General features: G+C 31.5%; 1 protein-coding gene and 1 long non-coding RNA gene across 8 annotated transcripts in view; one reads left to right on the forward strand and one right to left on the reverse strand.

Annotated features, from left to right (window-relative positions):
• The window catches only part of LOC114326309 (formin-2), a 151737-nt gene that overhangs the window by 28507 nt on the left and 96503 nt on the right, over positions 1–26727 (reverse strand). For 4 of the 5 annotated variants that reach the window (XM_028274626.2, XM_028274628.2, XM_028274630.2 and 1 more), the window contains one exon: positions 213–239. The exons of the other annotated variant lie outside the window; for it this stretch is intronic. In XM_028274626.2, coding sequence (XP_028130427.1) covers positions 213–239 — 27 coding nt within the window. The remainder of the gene's footprint in view (positions 1–212; positions 240–26727) is intronic. 5 annotated transcript variants of the gene reach the window in all.
• Positions 9763–17880, forward strand: LOC126883866 (uncharacterized). 3 transcript variants are annotated; one of them, XR_007697726.1, is made up of 4 exons: positions 9763–10413; positions 10475–10551; positions 10667–10793; positions 12519–17880. It is a non-coding gene; the product is annotated as an uncharacterized LOC126883866 (long non-coding RNA). The 3 variants fall into 3 exon arrangements; XR_007697725.1 differs by having other exon boundaries at positions 10457–10793; XR_007697724.1 differs by having other exon boundaries at positions 10475–10793.

The raw sequence follows: 26727 nt of genomic DNA on the forward strand, positions 1-26727 counted from the left end.
TGATCGGCAGCAAATGGGTTAAGAAGAAGAAGTATCATACTATTTTCTTCTATCTTTGCTAATAACGGAGATATTATGTATGATATATCCGTTAACTAATATAAAAGATATCTAAATATATCCCTTTGCAAAACCTAAACAAACACAGTATTTGGTTGATCCAGAAAGCAGCAAAAGCAATAATTAAAAGAAAAACTGTAATGGTGCCTTACCTAAACCGAACGGAGCTGGGGGGTTCTCTATTTAAACATAAAGGGTATAGAGATGCATTCTGAATACTACAACTTAGAGAATATAAAAAAACAACATAAATGAAACAGTGATGATGGTATTCATGCTATAAAACTACTAGAAAAGTGAATTTTTATAATTTTTTCTGTTGATATATCATAGTTTACTGAACATTCTGTAGATAAATAATTATAGACTTAGGTATGTCCGGTTCACAATATTCCAGTTCAGAATTCCATTCGAATGTCGAATGCTGGAATGTCACTGGAATAATGCGAATCTGCACTGGAATGTGCCAGTGCAGGTACCAATGATCCGGTGACCAATCTAGTCTAGTTGACTCAAATGATGGTCTATTTTTCATTCGAGCTCACCCATTCCAGCGCCTTTGGAATAGTGTGAATGCCCAGTCCAGTGTTTGATTATTGCAATAAAGTATTGCCACTATTGTGTTACCGATCTTGCAGCTTTTGAATGACTGGAACAATGTGGACGATATGATTCAGTCCAGCACTGTGTTGGATTACTGGTCTAGAATTGTTAACTGGGCATCAGAGAAAAGATATTCCATTTTGTTTTTGGTTTTTATCTCTGTTTGTTTTTACTTTTAATATTTTGATGTAAGTTGTTCTTCTTTTTCTGCAGGTTCCTTCCCCTATCGGAGGTTGGAAATCATCATCGCTATTTTAATTTTATTGGCCGCATTTCTGAATAATTCTAATGAGCTGAAACTGAACCACTCTCTCAAATTTCTTAGCCAGGATATTTTGCATCGTTCTGGGTTTCTCTTCCCTTGTATCTTCCCTAGTTGTTCTACATTGTTACAAATTTGGAAAAGCTTTCAGATAACCGTTGATACAAAAATCAGACTCGTAGTTTCCCTAATTTTTCTGTATGTTATCTTCGAACATGGTTAAGTCAAGTTAAATTAGAACATATTGTTTAGTTAATCACTATAAATTAGAGAACTCTTGTGAAATATTTTCTGTCATCACAACGCTTAAGATCATAGTCTGATAACCATTTCTGTATTTATGTTCGTTAGGTTTTCACTTCTCAAAACCAATGTGGTGCTTTCATCATATATTATAATATCTCATTTTTTTGTATTTTTTTCTACAGCTGTTTTATCTCCATCGTCTTTAATCATCATGACTCCGAGATATTCGTGTTTTTTTATGCTTTGTGCCACCGATTTTGGATTAGATTTTTCTCCTCTGTCTTTTACATCCTTTGTTTTTACATCCTTTCATTATGTCTCTTATATGTTTATCTGTAGCCACTTTCACTTACTACTTCCCCATAAAGCATTGTACACAGAAGTTAATACGCAAGAATATCACAAGTATTCAAGTGTAAGAAATAATATGTACCTATTTTGTAACCACTACGAACTGGTTAGTACTTAAAGATCTACATAATATTAGTTACCTACTTGTTTATTAATTTGTTAAAAACAACAATGAAGGCCATTTACGATAATTCCAAGCTTAACACGCAACATTAATGTTTTATAGATGATTAATATTGTATCTTAAATGAGGACAGTTTAAAAATTCTATATTATTTTATTTTAGTAGTATAGTATATTTCAGCGTTATTGGTGTGTATCTATTAGTTGAGGATTCGATATAAGGTCAATTTGCACATATCTGTTTAATTTTAATGGATAAAAAATATTGGATATGTAATTTAGCATGTTAACAATTACAAAAAACAAGGGTTTCCCGATCTAATCTTGTTCTAACCATAATTAATTAATAATTAAAAAATTACATTTTTTTATGAATTAAAAGAAAATCGACCCGGGCAGACATTATTTCACATTTTTCGGATCATTCTAAACAAAAAAGGTATTTTGTAATTTTTCTTTGAAGTTGATGGTTTTCGAGTTATAAAGAATTTAAAACTGAAAAAAAAACGAAAGAAGACAATTTTCCAAGGCTCAAAAACACAAGTAAAAAATATCATTTTTGTAATCATCAAGTACATAAATTCAAGTTCAAACCTTTTTATATCAGGTCTAGATAAGAATTTTATCCACGTTATACTCTAAAACATATTTTTTTAATTGTTAATGATGAAGGTTTCTTATGGGGAGACGGGCATTAAAAACTAAAAAACAGTGTTTCAGAATGAACTTTTTTGTTCAGAATGATTGTTTGTTTAGAATGATCCAAAAAATCTGAAATAGTATCTGCCCGGGTCGAATTTTTTTTTTATAAAAAAAAAATAGCAATTTTTTAATTAATAATTAATTATAGTTGGAACAAGATTAGATCGGGCAAACCTTGTTTGTTGTAATTGTTGACATGCAACATTCAATAATTTTTAATCATTAAACATATCGGTGCAAATCGACCTTATATCGTATTTTAGACTATAAGTATAGTAACGACTGCTTTTAGATGATCATCACACTCCATTAAAAGCACATAGTCCATTAAAAAGTTACATTTACAGTTGCAGTTTTCAGAAGACGCCATTTTATATTTTTGATGTGTATGGGATCAGTATAAGCTTAATATTGATCTTAAGCTTATACTTAAGCTTGAGCTTGTGGGGCCTTATACTTACTTCTCCATCTCGCCCTACAAATCAAAAATGTAAAATTGCGTCCTGTGAAAAATAGGACCCTAAATGGAACTTTTCAATGGACTAACGTATATTTACCAAATACATATTATATGACTATGGCATTCAAGAACGCTGAAACAGACTATGTATATATATATGTCCATAAACAATGATATATGTATCTTTATAGCTAAATAGTTTTAAATAGCATATAGACCAGGGCGCATCTGTAAAAATATTAGTACATTTGGATGTTGAGAGGTGACTCATATTTTTTGCAGAAATTGTTTGGAAATAACTCGTATAATAATAATTGAGTAATCCTACCACTCAAAAAGGTCCGGAACAATGTTTAAATAATCAAAATGTCAAAAAATGAAGGAAAAATTTGATTTTTTTCTTCGTTTTTTGATTATAACTTTAAAAGTATTCATTTCCGAGAAAAGTTGCACTAATATAAAAGTTGCGTAACTAAATTTCCTACAATACAGGGTTAGTTAAAAATTTTAAAAATTGTCACCATTGTTGCAACATAGCAATAATTGCGAAAAAACCATAAAAAAAACAAGTTTTTGCATTTTACATTTTTAAACCATTTATGCTACACTTACGATCTTTAAAAATTTTATCCAAAAAAACATGATATACTAAGACAATACTGTAAATTTCATTAAGATCGGTTAGCTTTCGTCGGATCAGCTTTCGCAAAAAAATTCGTTTTTTTTTCAAAATGTTGCGTGACTGAAAATAAAGCAAACAGCAAGTTGAAATTTTCTTATATATAGAAGAATACTGTACCTTTCATTATCAATATGCAAAATTAAAATCGGTTAACTACCGCCGCGCCAGAAATTTTATTAAATAAACATTAATTTTTGGTGCTACGCGCAGGACAGCGGATACGTTTGCTCTGATTGGGCATTCCAATGGGCTTTGGGCATTCCAATGATTGATACATTTTAATTTTTAGTACATTTTGATATAAATAACTAAATTTGTTTATTGCTAAATAAAAACATATACTCTGTCCTTTGAAATAATACTTTTTTTAGCAAAAAATTTCTGTGTTCATATATATTAACTAAGAGAATAAAAGTTTATTATTTTTAAGCATATTCAATTGTTTAAACAATATTTCACAAACAATAATCAAGTTAGTTTGATTTTTGTGGAATTAAAATATTAAAATATAACAAAATATAGAGCAAGAAAATAATATATTAGATAAAGATTTGAAGAAATTTTGGTAAAAGTCATCTTGTGTGAATCGAACATAGCTGTCGAAAATTAATGTTTATTTAAAAAAATTCCTGACGCCGTGGTTGTTAACCGATTTTAATTTTGCAAATTGCAAATGAAAGGTACAGTATTCTTCTATATGTAAAAAAACTTGCTGTCTGCTTTATTTTCAGCCTGCGACATTTTGACAAAATGAATTTTTTTTGCGGAAGCTGGATTGCAAAATTTATTTTGCAAAATCTATTCAACCGATCTTATAGTCCAGGAACCAAAGGTTTTCACCTCGCAATTTTTACGAAATGGATCAATTTGCTTGGAAATTTGAGAATATGTAGTGAATAGTCCATGGATCAAAATCAATATGATGCCGACAGGCGCTTTTACCATGGGGATGGCTGCCACCCCATCTCGTGGGTGGAAATTTTTTATTATATTTTGACCACAAAAGTTCATAAATACATTCATTCTAAGCAAAAAATGTTCTATACATTTTTTTGATAAAATTAATAGTTTTTGATTTATTCGCTATTGAGAGTGTTAGTTTTATATCTAAAAAATCAATGTTTTTCGATGGTATTATTTTTTTACGATTCATTCAATTTTTGCCGTAGAACAAATTTTATCAAACCAAGTTCTTGGGAATTAAATTACCTACAATTTCATATTTAAATATGTTTTCGTATCTCTGATGCTAATTTTTCTAATCTGAAGAAAATGCATTTTCGATAGCGAATAAATCGAAAACTATTATTAATTTGATCAAAAAAAGTATAGAACGTTTTTTTGCTTATAATGAATGTTTTTACCAACTTAAGCGGTCAAAATATAATAACAATTTCCACCCCTTAGATGGGGTGGCAACCACCCCCATGGTAAAAGCGCCTTTTGGCATGATATAGATTTTGATCCTTAAACTATCCACTACTTATTCTCAAATTTTCAAGCAAATTGGTCCATTCTGTAAAAATTGTGAGGTTTTGTCCTATTTTAAGCTTCATTACATGGACTATTAATGAAATTTACAGTATTGATTTACTATATCATAAAGTTTTTCCGTGTAAAATATGAAGGTCCTAAGTGTAGCATAAATGGTTAAAAAACGTAAAATGCGAATACTTGTTTTTTATGATTTTTTCGCAATTATTGCTATTTTGTAACAAGGGTGACAATTTTTAAAATACTTAACCAATCCCATATTGTAGGAAATTTAAATGCGCAACTTTTCTGCCACTACAACTTTTCTCGGAAGTAAATACTTTTAAAGATATAATCAAAAAACGAAGAAAAAAATCGAATTTTTCCTTAATTTTTTGACATTTTGATTATTTAAACAATGTTCCGGACCTTTTTGAGTGGGAGGATAACTAAATTATTATTATATGAGTTATTTTCAAGCAATTTCTGCAAAAAAGTATTGGTCACCTCTCAACGTCCATCTCAAAACAGATGCGCCCTGAACTAATATAGGAAAGCAGTTATCCTTAACAAAGTTGATTGGATACATACGTTTTGCGCTTTATAGTACGAGTGACGTATAAGTTAGTAATGGTAAATATGGCTTAAAAAGGATGTGAGTTTTTAAATAGAACTGTTTTAAGCTCTCCAAAACTGTCACTCCTGAATGAGGTTTATGTTATAAAAATACACAAACATCTTCATTTAGTTGCAAAACGAAATCAAAGCCGTCCTATATTTCAGTTCGTTCAGAGAGCGCTACAAGCACTCAACCGGTTTCCAAACTTTTTAGTTTATCATCAGAGGATGCATGGTCCTCTGAACCAACTAAAATAATTCAAGCTCACTAGACCCGGATTGCAACTAACGAAATGGCAGGGGTGTCTAAGCGACATCTACTAGAAACTAGTCAAAATTATAAAGTCTTCAATCCAATAAGATATAAAATAATATTAAATTGAAAGCCTTATTTGGACCATTTTCTGGTTACACCTCCGTGGCTTCTAAAAATGCAAGCCAAACGGATGCTGGAGCATGAAGATGAGGGAATTCTACAATTTACAATTCACAACTCATCTGTCCAGATGGATTGATAGAGTTGATAGATGATAAGTTAAAGATAAGAATTATAATACTTTAATATTTCCTTAGCTTATCGATATCCAAAAATAATTGCAAATCATTAGGCAACTATTTTTTGATAAGACGCAAATTTTTTATAATCAGAAATATCGTATGTATCCAATAATAAGTGAAAATTTCTACTGCTAGTGATAGTATGATGATACACCTCGCACATGTATAGTAATCGGTTGAAAATATAAGAAATTATGTGCAGTTGAATTCAAATCAAGTGGCGAAGAATTTCTGGAACAGGTTTTATTATTTTGTTTGATCAGTGACGTCCGATAAACGAGCAAATTTATTATGTATTGGAGTTATAGAAAATCCTAGTCAATAGTTTATAGTCACCCAGAAAGTTCGGGCTTTTCATAATTTCAATATGTTAAATGTCAATTTCGATACAAAAATTCCAAATATTTGAACAAATATTTAAACAAATAAAAATCGGTTGCTAACGGCTGCTTCCAAGCCATATTTTCTCTCACACACGCACACATACCTCGAGGTCCAGAAAAATCTAGGCACTAATGTAGCGAGTAATGTAGAAAGAATTTGTTTAACTGGCTCATAGGATGGTGCAAGTAAAAATATTCTTTCACCCACCTCTACCGAAAGTATACTTTTCCTGACCTGATTGTAGGGAGCAAAGTCGTACTTTTCCTCCCTAGGGAGGGAAAGTACTTTTCCTCCCTTGGGAGGAAAGTAAAAGTGACGTCATGGTATGTCATTGATGAAATAACTTATTGACGCCCTATACAATATTCTATTATCTATTACGTAAGTATCTATACATTTTAACGTTTATTTATAGAACACCCTGTATTTTGCAGAATGGTAAAAACAGTAAATTGTTATTTTGATTTAACAATGTTTACAATAATAATTTGACTTATATTTGACAGTTGACAGTTATACTGTACCTACTTGTTAATATTAGTGCTCTAATAAATTTTGTCAGTTACTTAAATAAATTATTTAAAAATGAAAAAATTACTTGATATTTGAGGAAGGTGGAAAAATCATATGTATAACATGGGAGAAAAGTACCTTTTCCTCCCTCGAATGATTACTGCCCTCCGCTACGCATCGGGCAGTAAACTTCATTCTCGGGAGGAAAAGTAGCACTTTCCTCCCTTGTTATACAAATAGCCATTGCTCTATTAAACAACTGTACCAAATCTTAGATGGAGTATTACTTCTTTCCATTGATTTTGCAATGTTATTAAATGGGAAATGAACTAGGTATAAGACAAGGGGGCCAATTATTTTTTAACAAAAGGGGTCCTCGATTTGAGAAATTTTTGGAAACACTCTTCTACGCTATAAACTAGGTAGTTCTCAGAATTTTCCGCCACTCGATATTTAAATTTAACTGTACTTAACATTTTTTATACGACTCGATTTCAATAGCACACTTTAAAATTTATCTTTATCGTAGGTACTATCAGGTGTAATAATAAAACTTACAAAGAAAAATTTTAAGTAGTGAAGTGCGTATGATAGAATTTGATCTATCAATAATCATTTTTAGATTCGAACAATTACTTTATTCATGTATGACAATATCGTCATATGACGATATCGTTAATATCTTTGTGCATTTGGTAATAAATTTTAAAAATTAGACGTAGATTTATTATAGTTTTTGACGAAATGAAACATGCTACTTTATTGCTAGTAGAAACTTAGCTAAATATGATGGTTAGGAAAACATAAATACATATACCCTGAGAGAATATCTGTATATATTACTAAAAAAGTTTTGAATTTTTAGATTTATAATGTGTGTAAAACAAGATGGTATTTATTTTGGCAATAATTTAGTTAAATTAAATACTAACTAGTTGATTATAAGTAGGCATAACAACCAACACGGCAATGCAATACACCACAATATCGTTAAGACAGTTTCGTAAGATTTATTCCATATAGAAAAAGTTCTGTTACAGCCTTAATGACATCGACGAAACATATTTCTTTCTAAATACTGCTCTTTCCCGACAGGCATATTTTTGTTTTAAATACGTCTCTGTACTATATATCTTTGCAATGTTTACTTATCCACAAAAAATTAGAATTTTGTTAAATGTCTTATTAGTAAATTTTATTACCTCATATATCAGCAAAACGTATCACATTAAAGAAAAGGATTGTTTACATTGTATCCAACTTTTCGCACCTGCACATATATGTTTTATAGATATATATATATATATATATATATATATATATATATATATATATATATATATATATATATATATATATATATATATATATATATATACATATATTGGGGATATATATGTGAATTGTTCGTAAGGGGATTTTTCCGCACTCTCTATTTCATTTGTTTGTTTTCGTACGAGTGGTCGTCCAAACCAGTACCTGTGGATCTTTTGATCACTGAGTGTGTTTCAAAGATCTACATCTTTTGTTTTTTTATATACATATATATACAGTGAGCACGTAAAGGTTGGAATAAATTCATTTTCTCAAGAGCGGACGATTTTGGAAAAAAATCCCGAAACAGGTCAATTTTTATTTTTAAATTACGACTTTTTGGCATATATATCATACTAGTGGCGTCACCCGTCTGGGCGTGATGACGTCATCGATGATTTTTTTAAATGAGAATAGGGGTGGTATGATAGCTCATTTGAAAGGTAATTCAATTTTTTTATTCAGTAATATAAACATTAACATAATTATTTATACAGGGTGCCTAAAAAAATTTTTTTGAATTAAATTTATTGACATAAAAAGAAGAATGTTTGTAATTTATTTAATTCAAAATACATTTTACTGCTATCAGAAAACAGAAAAAAATGTTTTTTGGCAAATAAATGTTGTTTTTTGCTTAAATTCAATATTAAAGCAGCCACCCACCAGCCTCGTGACAATTTGAACATTTAATTTAAGCCAATATCAATGATTATTTTTCAAATATTCATTTTTTTCTGTTTTCTGAGAGCAGTAAAATGTATTTTGAATTAAATAAATTACATATATTCTTCTTTTATGTCAATAAATTTAATCAAAAAAAAATTTTTTTGGACACCCTGTATAAATAATTATGTTAATGTTTATATTACTGAATAGAGAATTGAATTACCTTTCAAATGAGCTATCACACGACCACTATTCTCATTTAAAAAATCATCGATGACGTCATCACGCCCAGATGGGTGACGTCACTAGTATGATATATATGCCAAAAAGTCGTAATTTAAAAATAAAAATTGACCTGTTTCGGGATTTTTTTCCAAAATCGTCCATTCTCGAGAACCTTTAGGTGCTCACTGTATATATACAGTGCTAGTCAAAAGTCCGTACCCCCCCTCGTATCTTTTGAACGGTTATACATATAATAGTGAAATTTGGAGGGAGGAAATAAACGGACATAAGCTTCTTAACTAGTCATGACAGGTGACGTAATAGTGACAGATGGCTTTACAGCGCCACTGTGACAGATAATTTTAAATGGGACCTTATGGCAAGTCACACCTCATTTGAAAGGTATTGAAAATATCTATTCAATCGTACTAATTTTTTTGGGTTTAAGTTAATTTTGATTTTGGTGAATAAATGAAATAAATATAACTTTGTAATTTCGCATTTAATTATTAAAAATTCAAATGTCCGCCCATGGTTATTTTGTCAAAAAAGTTCACATTTTTCAGCTCTCTAGTAGTTTTTACGTCATCGTCCACGGTTCTTAGACTATACGGTAGCCTAAATCGACTAACCAATGAACATTAAGGGCGCGATTACGTCACGAGAGTTTAGTAATTTGAATCATAATATGATTAATCGGTATTTTTTGTATGGAAAATAGTAAAGATAGTTATGAAATAAAGATATTTAGTGGATTATAATACCTAATTATGAAAAACTTTTGATTTTTGTGTGGTCTGGTACCCCTACCACAGTGGGATAGAAATCTTGAGCTTCCCTGGCCCCTTTCGCTTGGAGGTGCTGTGCTAGGTGCTAGTAGTCACAAACACGAAACACATCAACAAGTCACGTTCGTAAGAGTTCGTTGCGCATGATTCATTTTCCGTCATTTTGTTTATGATTTTGTCCTGTTTTGTTTTTTTTTTTTTTTTAAATAGAGGTAATTTTATGACCAGTGATATGGCTGAGACAGATAGACTATTATTGAAATGGAACAACATACAATAATATGTAGAACATGTTGTGTTGGTGGTTGTACCTTCTCCACATCGATTACGTTTTCCAGAGATGAAATGGACATGTTCTTGGAAGGGTTGAAACTTATTCAAAGTAATAAATTAAGTAAGTATACACCACTTTATCTTTACAACAGTTTTCGTGTTTGTTCTAGGCATTTTAAAGAAGATTTTAGGATACATGAGAGTTCGAACAAGAGGAATTACCAAAGCTCATTTTTACCACCACTAGGTAAGAACCACATAGGACAAATAATTCAATTTTAATAGAGCTAAAAGTTAGCCAACGCCTATCGAGTAAAGTACATATCCAACAATTAAAATACTTTGGATCAATCAAATTACAGGAATATGCAAAAGACCTATGCATGAGTTAAAAGAAATGACCAGAGACAGAGATCTTTTTAGACAGACAATATATGATATCACGTCGACCACTACACTCCCTCCTGGGGGTCAGGATTGAAGAGAGAGGTAAGAACTGTACCTCTTAGCAAATATTTTCTGAGACTCAACTGTCTACACTACAATCACAATAAAGATACACTAGAAATAAACAAGCACGAGGAGCACTCCCAAATTATGATTTGGGAGTGCTCCTTGAACATTCAACGTGTCTTGTTTTGTTTATTTTTATACAGTAGAACCCCGATTATCCAGGTGCGGAATATCCGTGCTGCCGATATCCATGCTATGATTTTCTATTACTCAAATTGCATTTTTGAGGTTTTATCAAAATATCTTCATCGTAAATTACTCAACGGAAACTCTATATGCCGAAAGAGAGACTCATAATGATTTATTTTACCTGTTATATTTTTATGATTGGTACATATGCATGTGTATACATACATATCTGTATGTCGGAGGTAAAGGGCACTATGTCCATTTTTGTCAATATTGGGATTATACTGCAGTTATAATGAACTTTTAATTCTCCACACAGAGGTACTTTATAAAATAACAAAGGTAAGCACTTTATAAAAGGTATCATGTCACATTTTATTTAGAGGCAGAGGGCACCATGTGGACATGTAAGCTTATACCTTTGTGCATGATACTATGCCTTTGTGTACATTGCTTTACAAATCCAGTATTAAACAAGCAGGGTAATGTTACACTTTACCCTGTAATGTTTGTCATGAAGGAGAAACAAATTAAAGTTTAACATTGTATAATGCATTTTTAGTAAACATCTAGTACCATGACCCAATAGATCTTGAAGAGGTAAATAGCACTATGTCCACTATATTGTGTTTCAATTTTTTTTATTAAAAATAAATCAGGTTTAGTATCACAATATGTGTTTTAAATAATACAATTTTGAAAGATAATAATCTTAAAAATAAATTAGACAAGGGGTTGTGACATAATGTGTATTAGCATAAGTACATCCTGTAAAATTACGCTTCTCCTGTAAAATTACAAATTTGTGACATAATGCCCTTTACCTCTGGCATACAGATATGTATTATACATAGGAAATACATGTTTGGATTATCCGTGCCACCTCTGGCCTGAGGAGCACGGATAATTGGGGTTCTACTGTATAGTACATTTTTATTGTAATTGTAATGTAGATAGTTGTGTCTCAGATTAGCGAATCGACGTTTTAAAATCATCAAATCTCTTACTTGACTTTTAGTAATTGTGTTCCTAAAATCTGCCTTAGTAATTATATTCCTAAAATCTGTCTTATTTTTAATACAACTATTTTGAAGATATATATACACCGTTCTTACCGTATATACACCGTTCATAGGCGTCAACGCCCTTCGGTAGGGATCTATGGAGGAGTATCACCAAGCCGCAAGCCCTTATCCCTTGCCGTACCGCTTCTCCATAGGCCGATCAGATGCCAGTTTATTCCAGACAAGGCCGTAGACTCTATCGAGTTTTATACTACGGCGTCGGCCTTTTAATAATTTCTTGACCTGGCTGAGGCTTGAACCATCGATCGCAAACCACTATACTTGTCAATCGACTGAGCCTTTGCCAACTGGACCGTCTAGACTTACATTTTGAAGATAATTATTGTAATACTACTATTCCATTATTAGAAATTTTGTTGGGATTTCTCCGCAATATATTACTTATTTGAGTTCATTTCTGATAATAATAAAGGTCCAGATATTTATGTTTTACTCAAATAGATTTATTTATTTGTCATGTTTTATAATTATTGTATTTAAATTTCAGATTATCAGGATGAAAAGGCTACTGAAGAATCTCAATTTATTGACATGCATGGTAATATGTTATAAAGTACTTCCACTCTAACTTTTCCCATGCACGAAATTATTGACGAACTACTATTCATACAAGGTCTCTTTTTAACTCACAGACACTCTGAGAGTAGTACATATCAATGCCACACATCAATGTATGTTTCGCTTTATTTTTTGATATCAACGCATGTGAAAAGTCAGAGTGGAAGAACTATAAAAATATACCTTACCTACATTCTAAATTGTAATAATTTTGCTTTTCATTCACAGTCATTTATTTCGAGCTTCTGTCATATGTCCTATAATCCATGTATATTAATATTTTACAGAGATTATATTAGTATTATATGAGATTCCTATGACGGAAGCTTAGTTTCGAGCATCCATCATAGGAATCTCATATAATATTAATATAATCTGTGTATAATATTAATATACATGAATTATAGGACATATGACAGAAGCTCGAAATAAATGACTGTGAATGAAAAGCCCTATTATTACAATTGAGAATGTAGGTGAGGTATATTTTTATAGTTCTTATAATATTATAATATGTATTATGCTCATATAATGATATTATCCACTGTACTGAAAGGTAAAAATTTTAACCCACAAATCAACTTTTTTCAGGAAGTAGAGAAAACGTTCCACTTAAGTAATTTGGTGAGGAATTAACCTCATCAAAAAAAACGTATATATCAATAATTGAACTATAAAGTAATGAAAACAATTATTAGGTTAATTCCTCACCAAATTACAAACGTCTTTTCTACTTCATGAAAAAAGTTGATTTGTGATAAATACAGTAAATCCTCTGTTAACTGAAACATTGCTTAACCGAAATGGGTCAATAGTTACAGTTTCAATAATTACGTCAATAAAAGGTAAATTTTTATATCAAAACAGTAATAATTTAATGTTAATTTGTCAACATTGCTTTCATACAACTAAAATATGCAATTTATTTATTTATTTATACAGGGTGCCTGCTTAACTTGGAACCATATGGGAAACTTTTTTAATATCAATTTTACGAAAAAAAGTCATTCTTTATAAAGTGCTCTGCATAGTCTAAAACCTACGATGCAATAATCAGAAATCAAATTGTATCAATAATATACGAGGTATGTCAAAAAATATTAATATCGCTCAAGAGCAAACTACCTTTATATTTCAAAATATCAAAAAATTTTATTATGGAAAGTTATTTGTAATTAAAAACCATATTCAAATATGCAATAACAGCCTTCTACATGAAAAAAAAATTCTGAGATTTTCCTAAATTACTGATTCCAAACATCATTTTTATTTATTAGACCTGTAATAACTCTTTTATTGATAATTTTAGGAAAAAAAGTTATTCTTCATAAAAATCTGTGCATGGTCTAAACCTCAAGATGCAACCATCAGTTATCCAAGTTTGTTAATTTTATACGAGGTGTGTCAAATAATATGACTTTAGAAAGAATTCTTTCTATATTCTTTCTAAATTCATAGTATTTGACACACCTCGTATAAAACTAACAAACTTGGAAAACTGATGGTTTTATCTTGAGGTTTAGACCATGCAGAGATTTTTATGAAGAATAAGTTTTTTCCTAAAATTTTTAATAAAAGAGTTATTACATGTCTAATAAATAAAAATGATGTTCGGAATCGGTAATTTAAGAAAATCTCAGAATTTTTTTTTCACGTAGAAGGCTGTTATTGCATATTTGAATATGGTTTTTAATTATAAATAACTTTTCATAATAAAATTTTTTGATATTTTGAAATATAAAGGTAGTTTGCTCTTGAGCGAAATTAATATTTTTTGACATACCTGATGATTGCATCTTTACACTATGCAGAGCACTTTATAAAGAATGACTTTTTTCGTAAAATTGATATTAAAAAAGTTTCCCATATGGTTCCAAGTTACGCAGACACCCTGTATACGGGATTACCCCCATTACAAAACATACAGTATAAAATCAATATATGTAATATCTACTAAACTAGAGTAAAAAAAATCTTAATTACACATTAAACAAAAACGAAATATTAATAGTTATCCATTACACATATTACATCTATTACAAAAATCAGTCAAAATAAACAAAAAAGTACTATTCTGTAGTACTTAGTAAAGTATTATCCTGAATTTACATAGTAAAGAAAATATTACAAAATCACCTCATAGTATTTTTTAATGTCAACTGTGACCAAGAATACTATGTAATTTGATATAAGAAGAATACAAAAACACTTATTTTTAACCGAAATTCTTGTTATCTGAAACAGCCCCCCCCTAATTATTTCGGTTAACAGAGGTTTTACTCTATGCAAATGCATATCAAATGTATTTAAAAATAAAACAAAACATTAAATATAACATTTTTGTTTAATACATTTTTTCTTTACATAAAAACAAATGAAATGACACAAAAACTTATAGATATTGTAATTAAGAATCTAAAACATTATAGTATGAATTTATATTAAATTCTTTCATTAAACATTAGGAGGTCCTAAAGAACAAAAGCGGGATTGTCCACAATTTGAAGATTTTTTGTACTTTTATGATTTTCTGTTTTTCTGTATACAGTGAGGACGTTTGAGTTGGAATAAATTAATTTTCTCGAGAATGGCTGACTATGGAGATAAATCCGGAAACCTTTTCGAATTATTTCGATGGCCGATTTTTATTTTTAAATTGTAATTTTTTATCATTTATCATAATCCCCGTGACGTCATCCGTCTGGGCGTGATGACGTAATTGACTATTTTTTTTTAAATGAGAATAGGGGTCGTGTGATAGTTCATTCGAAAGGTTCTCCAATGCTCTATTCACTAATATAAACATTAATATAATTATTTATAATGTCAAACAAATTTTTTTTGAATTAAATTAATTGAGATAAAAAGAAGAATGTTTACAATTTATTTAATTCGAAATAGGTACATTTTACTATTTCCAAAAACAGGAAAAAATGTTTATTTGATAAATAAATATTGTTTATCGCTTAAATTAAATATTAAAGTGCCAACCACCTGCCTTTTGGTAGTTTGAACGTTTAATTTAAGCGAAAAACAATATTTATTTATCAAATAAACATATTTTCTCTGCTTTAGGGCAACAGTAAAATGTATTTTGAATTAAATAAATTGTAAACATTCTTCATTTTGTCTCAATTAATTTATGTAATTAAAAAAAATTTGGGCACACTGTATAAACAATTATGTTAATGTTTATATTAGTGAATATAGAATTGATTAGCCTTTCGAATGAGTTATCACGCGACCCCTATTTCCATTTAAAAAATTCAATGATTACGTTATTATGCTCAGATGGATGGCGTTAGAAATTTCCCACCGAGAAAATTAATTTATTCCAACTCAAATGTCCTCACTGTATAAGTAAAATCGAATTTATAGCATAAAATTTTATGCTTATCATATTTTTTGCCTACATTTTTTACAAAAAGTGTGTCTGCATTTTTTAAATAATTTCAATTTACAGCTAATATTTTCATTTTGTTTTTAGCAAATAAAATTGTATTTTTCATTTAGTGGACTCGTATGAATCTCAATCATTATTTTTATTGTTTTACATATTTCCTTCTTTGCCAACCATTTTCCATCAACTCCCAAATTTAGGTCTCTCACAATTGCTTCATCCTTTTTTATCTTGCGCCATTCTGATCCACTGTTTGCCTGCCACTGTTCTTATGCCATCTACCCATCTCTTTTGAGTCTTCCCATGCTTATTTCGTCTTGCTTGGTCTCTATTCTACAATTCTCTCTATCCACCTGCTATCATTATAATTGACTGTGTGACCAGCCCAACATCATTTCATTTTTTAAATTTCTTCCATGATATCCCTGATACAGTCTCCAATTCGTATGTACAAACTGGTAGTATGCATGTGTTATACAGCCATGTTTATAGAAATGGGGGTGTTGTTTAAAATACATTCTAGTTCACCAAAAGCGGCCCATCCCAGTTGTGTTTTTCTAATTTCAGCATCTGGATTTGGTTTTCACAGTCTGATGACGTGGCCTGTGTATACATAATGTTCAACATTCAGTTAGTTCTTGGACATGTTTCTAATAAAAATATGTTTTCAAATGGTTTAATTGTGATCCGTTGATGTTTATGCACCTTTTCCATTTTAATTTCTTAAAAATATCTTCTAGTTGTAGAGTAAGGGGAATAGTTTGGGAGAAATGGTGCCTCCTTATCTCACTCTCTGTTGTAGATAGTTACATAGTTCACTTTTATTATGCATGCTTATATATTTTACTTTTCTCTTTATTATTTAAGTTGATGATTTTATACACATGATGACATTATAATATAGATGAAAAATAAAGCTCATAACATTCACCCTTTCAGTCACCATGTTCGTTTAAATGAACATCAACTTTTAAGCCCCAATACGATAGCTAATTCCCGTTTTTTACATTGAATCACCGTAATCGTCTCTGTACGTTGTACTAGGCTAGGCATAATAATGTTTATGGGTAAAATTTTTTGTTTATAAATCTTTAAAAACATCATATATTTCAACCTCAAAGTTTTAAATGTTTATCTTTGCAAACAAAAACTCATAACTGAAAGGGTTAAGGCGCGCGCGCGAACACCCCCCTCCCCCACACACACACACACACACACACACACACACACACACACACACACACACACACACACACACACACACACACACACACACACACACACACACACACACACACACACACACACACACCACACACACACATTTGGGTAATTTGCGCCTAACAAATCGATGATACATCAGTTAAGTGGAGCTGGACTAAAGTGCCTCACACGGTTCAGCAATATTCGGTAAATATTTCATATGAGGGTTCTTTATCCCTGCACTCTCACATGGCAATCATTTTGACGATTCTATAGCGCATCAGCGTGCTGTGGGAGGGGTGGAGGAAAGCCTGGGGAGCATTGGAGCTCGAAGGAGTGGTCCCTGATTTACTCAGGCCAATCCTTCTCACCCCAATGAATTGTATGCCTGAATGGCCATATGGGCATGCAAGTCTCTGCAGGTGTGTTTACTTTTTGCTTGCTTGCTCGTGAGTAATTCCATTTATCATTTAGTAGGTCAGAGTCAATAGATGCCTAGGCTCAAAATGGGACCCATTTCCATTGAGTATAACGTGGATCCCTGCACAAGGATATACGTGAAGACCAGAATGGTAGCAGTCACGTATAAAATATATCTATGATATGATACTTCTGTAATTCCATACAAATTTTGATTGCTCAAGTAATTTTATAAAGTAATTTACAGAAATAAATAACTTTTTAAGAATATCTGTTTTATTTTTCTGTTTTCAAAAGGACAAAAGTGTTTTAATGTAGTGGAAGACAGATACAGCCATAAAAATAAAAACTTATCCTGTACCAAAACGTATGAGTCTCTCGTCTCTCTAATGATACATTTTTATTTATAATATATAAATGTAAATGTTTTCGGCTGTAAATTAAAAAGTATGTTTTGAATGTGAATGAAAAATAAATGTAGTCGTAAAATAACAAGTAAAAACTTATTTTAGGCCAAAAAATATAAAATATTCTCTCTGACCAAAAATATAGAATAATACACTTATGCATTTTTATATTATAAAAATGCAAAATGTTCTTTATATTGTGTATACTATATTTTTGGCCAAAGAATATATTTTTTGGTATAGAATAAGTTTTATTTGTTAAATTTACGACTATATTTTTCATTCACATTCAAAACATACTTTTTGAATTTACTGCCGAAAATTCAGATACTAATTTTTGAATTTGGCTTCCATACTGGCCCACTCAGTTGGCTATATACCAGCCCATTCACCAGGGGCGCTCTAAACTAAAATTCAGAACATAATTTTTTTATAATGCATAAGTGCATATATTTTTGGTCAGAGAATATATTTTTTGGCATAGAATGTTTTTATTTGTTATTTTACAACTATATTTTTCATTCACATTCAAAACATACTTTTTGAATTTACTGCCAAAAATTCAGATCCTAATTTTTGAATTTGGCGCTCATACTGGCCCACTCAGTTGGCTGTATACCAGCCCACTCACCAGGGGGCGCTCTTAACTAAAATTCAAAACAATTTTTGAATTTGCTGCCTAAATTCTTTTTGATTAAAATGAATAGCCAACGTTCGCAGAAGAAGAAATTTATTGAATTTCCCGCCGGCTGGGTCCATCCACCAGATGGCGCCCGAAACTCTCCCCCAGATGTTAACACGGTGCTTGCACTACTAGAGGTCTGTTCCAACACGACTGAGAACCGTACATGTAACCCATGTAACGATCACCGTCCTGCACAGTAGCATGGAACGTATTATTTCGATCCCATGGAACGATAATTATCTATTAACGAAACGTCAATGTGACGGTTCTTGGTCGTGTTGGAACAAACCTTAGGTAGTATTCAGTCAGACATGTAGACGATGATACAATACTCTTTGCGGACAGCAGAGAAGGGCTGCAAAGTTTGGTTTATCGCACTGCACAATACTGTGAGAAGTATGAAATGGCTCTGAACAAAAAAAAAACAAAACTCGTGATTGTCAGTAAGCACAAGAATGAAGACAAAACAATCTACGTTAAAGGAAAAGCTTTAGAGAACGTATGGTTCTTTTCATGAGCATTTTTCAGTGCGTCACAGTTTTTCGATTTCTCTCTAACGCATTAAATTGTATGTGACAGAAAAAACGCACGTCGTTGATTACATTTCGTCGGTGACATAACATTTAATCTAGTTGTCAATAGATGGCGCTAATAATATAATATTAAATAATTATACGCTGTGGGCTCGTACGTAGAGGGGATATTTATAAATTCGCGAGCGCCAGTAGTGACAAGTCTGTAAACGTTTACCGGAAAGACATAAATGTCAAAGTGATTAATTTAAAATTAAAATTAAAAACATTAATTATAAAAAATATTAGTTGGTCAAAGCTGTGGTATATATTTTTACCTTAATATATTTACGTTTTAAATACTGAATTTACGTTTTTTTAATGTTCCGTAATATGTAATTATAAATTAATCTATATTAATCTTAGCGCCATCTTAGCCTTACTGCCATCTTCACGATAATTGTGAAAGTATCCGAAGTAAGAAAGAACGTCAAAATGATTAGTAAAATAAAAAAAATCTATTACAATTTAATTACTTTTTAGCGTTGTAAATAGGATTGTTCCGTTGTACACGTCATATTACCGTTTCGTTACTAGATAATTAACGTCCAATGGGTTCCATGGGAACGAAATAATACGTTCCATGGTACTGCCCAGGACGGTGATCGTTACATGTACGGTTCTCAGTCGTGTTGGAACAGACCTATTAAGCGATAACAATTAAATAATAAATTTAAAAATTACCGGTGAAAGTTGAATTAGTAATCCGCTAGGAGCGACACCAGCCAAGCTCAGAGCGTATATAAAAAAAAATCAATCTGTACAATTTATAAGACTATACAAATCAAAGAAAATACCATTTTATAAATGCAATAAACACAATTGATTTGTTTTTATACCAAATTGCAAATAAAATGTGACAACTGTCAGATTTAACTAAAATGTCATGTTAGAATAAATGTCATAAATGTGTATTTATCACGGACTAACCTTTTTTCTATCATTTGTGACGCACTGAAGAATGCTCATGAAAAGAACCATACACAGATGCAATTAGCAATTACTTGGTATGTGAGCTAAATGAACAATGGGCCGCAGCCTTAAAATAAAACGACGCATTGAGATGGCCAGAAGCGCTTTCAATAAGATGAAAATAGTATTATGCAATGGACAACTGGGAATAGAAATTAGAACTAGACTATATTGAGATGTTAAGTATTCTCTGTTCTTTTATATGGAGGTGAAGCCTAGACACGTTCGGACGCAAGTGTAAAAATGGTGTTTTAGAGGAATATGTAAAATATCATGGACACAACATGTTATAAACACGGAACATTAAGAAAGATGAAAAAAAAAAGAAGGAATTACTCAACACTATTAAAGAAAGAGCTACTTTGATGACATACTAAGAAATGAAAAATATGAGTTGATGCGATTGGTTATACAAGGGAAAGTGGAAGGAAAAAGAGGACCGGGAAGACGATGACGCAAATCCCAGTCCTACTCCTTTCGGCCGATCTCGTGAACAGTTGACGCCCGTATCTTCAGTCAATCGTTGCATATACATGCACTAAGTGAGATCCAATTATTGAAAATTGCAAGAATTATTCTAATTTTTCTGCCTCAAAAATTAAAACGTTCGTATGCCTTATTCAGTTGGTATGAACTTATTGTTGATTCAATCAAGAGTTTTTTTCCCTTCCCTACCCCTGATTGTTCGATTGGATTCGTAATGGTCTTGGTGTATGGTAGGTTTGGTTAGGCTTTGATTTTAAGAAGTGTTGCTGGCTAGATGGAAGCAGTTCGCAAAGGCCTTAAAAGAATAAAAAAAATCATGAGTTTTCCGTACATTTTGATGCATGTGTTGGTTTATATGGTTCAGTAGTTTTCCGTTTGTGATGCCGTTTGCTGTTTCAGGCATAAAGGGGTGCCAAGCTATAGTGCGCACGATTCCCCCACAAACAATGAATTGGTAAATACATATTTACATTACCATTTTTAGCCGTTTTCTGCACGAGTGCTGCACGAAATTATATTGCTCTATGTTGATCTATCCTCGTAAAAGAATGTCTCATACACTTGTGAAAAATAGACTTCTTGATGCTATATACATATTATGTAGCAAAAATGGATGGATGAATACAGATTTTTTTGTGGGAGGCTGTACCATGTTGTAAGACATGCAAAGCAACTGATCCCATTCTTTCTTTTAATGCTGGATAACCACTCCAGCCATATGTCTATTGGTGCATATAATTTTTGCAAAAAAAAACATTCAAATGGTGTCACTATCACCACACACCTCAGATCTTCAGAATCATTATCTTTGAACTTGACTTTCTTAAGTCCTTTAAAGAATGCACTTTATAGAGAATATGATTATCTGTTTAACATTATCTGTCTAACAATATTATCTGTCTAACAGGCAATCAAAAAATAGGTCAAAACAGCAAACAGGTGTATGTTCTCAAAAAACTTTTGATAGTGTGTAAAAAATATTTTATTATCAGCTAACTACTTTCAACACATAACGTGCCAGTCTTCCTCAGCTGATCTGCTGTTCACGTGGGCTCAAAATGGTTTGACTCAGCCATGTTGTCTTTTTAATTTATAAAAGAATTTAGATGTGATTTTATTCACTTTAAAGGGTTGTTATACCCGATATCTCTGGCTTTTGCCCAGTATCCATGTTTTTTATTGTGTCGTTTAGCAATTGCTCTTCTATGAAGGTTTTATAAGAGGACGAAGCTCTGATGATGGCACGTTATGTGTTGAAAGTACTTAGCTGATAATACAATATTTTTACACACTATCAAAAGTTTTTTGAGAACATACACCTGTTTGCCGTTTTGACCCATTTAGAAGTGTGTACAAGTCTTACAGTCTTTTCCAAATCAAAAAATAACCGAAAGTGACGTCGCTGAGCTAGTAAATAATGCATTTATGAGCGTAGCCATTATGGAGAAGGCAGTGTCAGGTTTTAGTGCATCTGGAATATATGTCCGTTAAATCCCGATAAATTTAATGAGTATGATTTTGCTCCTGTCAATCCAGCAAAGGAAATTATAGATAGTAAAAGTCGCTTCTCTACCAGAGGCTTCTACAACTTATTTTAAGTATTCAAAGTAGAATAATAATCCGTTTTACTTTTACCGTGACCTGAAGATGCTGTGAATATTGTAGACGGCGAAACCGGTCTTCAGTTGTAAAATAAATTGTTTGTGAGAACGTCTCTCTTTTCTTTACTACAATAGTATGGACTCACACATGCAACCCATTCATTATTAGAATAATAATTATTTTTTAAATATAGAGCTTTTAACGTAATGACCGTTATGATACACTGACCGGCACAAAAAACGGCTACCCCACAAAATGGGTCATTTTGATGTCTCGAATTTCCTAAACCAGTTGTTCGATTTGATTTTTTTAATATGTTATAGCCCTATTCTTGAACAATATCGCTAAAATAATATTGTTGCCAGATAGGTAAATTATCATTGTATACCAGGTGTACTAATCAAACAGTGTTTTTTTCTCAAAGCTCGCCACACCTTGTGGAATATTCTAACATTTATAAAAGACTGAAATTAAAACCCAACTTAACATTCTCTTTTTGATTCGTTCGCTTATGTTAGATAATAAAACAGTTAGGTACTTTAAGATCTAGCCATGTTCTTCATCCATACAAGGTGTTTCGAAATAAGCGCGACACATTTTAAGGGGTAATTCTGCATGAAAAAATAATGACCGTTTGCTTTCTAAACATATGTCCGCAAATGCTTCGTTTCCGAGATACGGGATATTGAATTTTTTCTTACAAACTGACGATTTATGTATTGCTCTAAAACCGGTTGAGATATGCAAATGAAATTTGGCATTACCCGTATGCACTCTAATGAAGAATATAAAATTCTTAATTGCATATCAAAAAATGTGCAATAACTGTCTCTTAAAACCTACCAAATTTCATTTGCATATCTCAACCGGTTTTAGAGCAATAAATAAATCATCAGTTTGTAAGAAAAAATTCAACATTCCCTATCTCGGAAACGAAGCATTTGCGGACATAGGTTTATAAATCAAACGGTCATTATTTTTTCATGCAGAATTAACATACATGCAGAATTAATTAACGTTTGTCGCACTTATTTGGAAACATCCTGTATTGATGAAGAGCATGCTTAGTTGTTAAAGTACCTAACTTTTTTACTATCCATCATAAGCGAATGAATCAACAAAAGGAATGTTAAGAAAACCTGAAGCTATAGTTATGTTTTAATTTCAGTATTTTATAATTGCTAGAATATTCCACAGGGTGTGGTGAACTTTGAGAAAAAAAACACAGTTTATAAACACATATTATTACAGCAATATTATTAAAGAAGAAGACTATAACATATTATATAAGAAAATCACTTAAATCGGACAAGTTTAGGAAATTCGAGACATCAAAAATGATCCATTTTATGGGGTGGTCGTTTTTTGTGCCGGTCACTGCAGATCTAAAAATTTACACCAGAAGCGATTACTGCTTAAGCGCGCACCATTCCCCCGCTTTCTTTTACATAATTATTTTTTTCATTTTTTTAATATTTTTCCGTGATTGATCATTCTCTTTGATTGATTGATCTTTTTTTCTTTTGCCACTGGTAACCTGACGTTTGAAGCACTTATTAAAATACTTAATCCGCACGAAAATCCTTTGTCTACAGTATGTTTTTACTAGACAAAGAAGTATATCCGAACAATGATGGAAAATATACTCTGTAGTTCGATGTATAATTTTTTTACCCCGATTTAGGTTTTCACCATGAAAATTTTGGAAATATTTTTCCATTGTTAATACTTGGTCTACCCATTCTGATGAAGGATTTGTGAGTCCACCAAATGATAAATGTTGTACCCAGGTTGGTACAGAATAATTATGAAGATTTATATTTTGTTCTTCATATGTACGTCTTCCTAAATTTGAGAATTTATTTTTAAATTTAAATGCTATGAAACCAGCAATATATATCAACCCATCTGTTTCGGTTTCTTTAGTAATATTATCTGGAACTGACAAGTCTGAACTACTGCTACTTTGATTTTGCAGATCCATGAACACAGTATCTATATTATTTGTAGGTGCTTCAGGTGGCAACATATTTATCTTTGCTTGTTGAAGAGCTTTTGCAACGATATATTCTTCATTTTCTTGGCCACCGTAATGAGAAACGTTGGTAGTTCTTTGCACCATACCTGGATTCTTTCCTAGTATGATCATTCTCACTCTGTAAAGGGTATTTAGAGGTGACGGATGGTCATGTAATCCACCCCTTGTTCTCAACTAAAAATATAAAATAATTAAATATAAATATGCTTAAAATAGATAACAAATTATTTCTTAGCTGTGAGAAAAAGTTTTCCAGACAATCTTGATTTAATCTGTGTGTTAAGAAATAAGAAATTTTATATTTCTCTTTTAGGTCAGTAAATAACGCCTGGATAGATCTGGATGATATTATAATCCCCCTTTGGAAAATTTGCATGGATTTTTTTCCAATACACACCATTTTAGTAACAGTATTAATTACTAGATCCAGTAACCTATTTTGCTCTTCCAAAATATACAATCCATAAGGTCGTTTCGTGGTAGATGTAACAGGTGTAAAGGAATTCATTAAATCAAACCAACTATTAATAAGCTCTATGAACTCCCCAAGTTTTTGTGCTGCGATTTTTTTATCTCTGGCTGCATTTTTAAAATAATGTTTTAAGGCTGTTGCAGTTGTGTGAGATAATAATTCTGCAGCAAGTGCAACATTTTGTCTTCGCATTTTCTTTACCTCTAAATGATCTAAAGTCAGCTTATACAGGGAACTTATTTCTGTTTTTGCAGCTTCAATTAGTTCTTTTAATAGATCTTTTTTTAATACACTTCCATCTTCAAGTTCAAATCCTGTGTCGATTAACCAGTTTCTTGTTAATTTTAGAAGATGGGGAGCATCAGCAAACATGTAAATATGTGCTTTTGTGACTGGATGTGTAAAATAGGTGGTATCAACAGAAATATTCAATTTTTTCCAAAGTCCTTGATTCCCTCCCCTACAATCCGATACGCATGCAACTACATTATAGTTTACATTATGCAACTCAGTAATTATTGAATGTAAAATATTGTCAGTCATACTTGTATCAAAGCCAATGTACACTGGTTGCTTCCATTTATCAAAAAGTCCTCTGGCCATCACTACTTGCATGTACCTATGAGGGCCAACAACTTCATCCTCTTTTTGGTCATATTCATACTGGGCACAGACTTTTATTTCATCATAGGACAAGACGGTTACTCTTTGTAGCTCAGTTTTAGATTTTCCAGCAACATACATCACCTGAAGTACATCTTGTAGGAGACCAGATCTAAGATTAATGTGTGCAGCCCAATTTTGTAATGTTGATATTCCAGGTAATGGGTATTTAAGGGTATTTCTTAGATAAAGGTAACACGCTTCTACTAAAATACCTTATTGTGAAAGCTTTTGAAATTTCTTCCGTCGTCCAACATGCCCTCGTTTTCTTTTTCAAAATAATTTCAATTTCGTTTTTACTAAACATGTGACCCAAGCGTTTCAAAATATTTTTTTCACTATCAATATCTTTTTCTTTGATTCTTTTATTTAGTTCTACAATCCTCGTTCTGGTAGTATACAAATCTTGTTCATTTTCTTCTAATTTCTCTTTCAGTTTTTTGTTCTCTTTAAGCAACTCCTCATATTTTCGTTTTAAAATATCTTCGTCCGATTCATTGCTTGTACTGGGCACATCAGACACATCAATGATTCTTTCATGTGAGTATACCTCTAATAGTTCTTCAACGATAGCTTTTTGTGTTTTCATTTCTATCATTTTATCACTTATTGCTGTTGTTTGTTTTGAAACATCGCCCAGATATTTTAAGTTTTCACTTGGAATTGCTACAAAATAGTGATGGTAAGAAACAGAATATAGTCTGTTCGCTAAACTCAGACGCAACTTTCTAGATGTTTTAGTCGGTAATACAAAATAATTACTAAATAGTTAATAATCACTAAATAGTTAGTAATTTTACCAATTTTTCCAAAATTGGCAAAAAACAAAAAAATTATCGACTAAAATATCTAGCCAGTTGCGTCTGAGTTTAGCGAACCGACTATAACATTAGAAAACAATACTTACCTCCATTCTTTAATTTTAATTTTAATTTAGGTCTAGTTCCCATTATTCGAGCATACATACTCTAGCAGTTTTTGTTTTTATTTCATCTTTTCCGTAACAGCGCTCAATCCATATTTTTTCTAGTTTTTTATCTTTGGGAAACGTGAAAAATGCTATTTGTTGATCAGCATCATCAGCAGACTTCTTGTTTTTATAAAAATTATTTCTACAAACGGCCACACTGCAGTTTGTACCTGGCATTCTAAAATTTCATCAACATTATTATTACGTTAAATACCTTAATTTTAACGATTTAACTCACCTTATATATA

The sequence above is a fragment of the Diabrotica virgifera genome, chromosome 4 (genome assembly GCF_917563875.1).
Source record: "Diabrotica virgifera virgifera chromosome 4, PGI_DIABVI_V3a".
NCBI lineage: Eukaryota > Metazoa > Arthropoda > Insecta > Coleoptera > Chrysomelidae > Diabrotica > Diabrotica virgifera.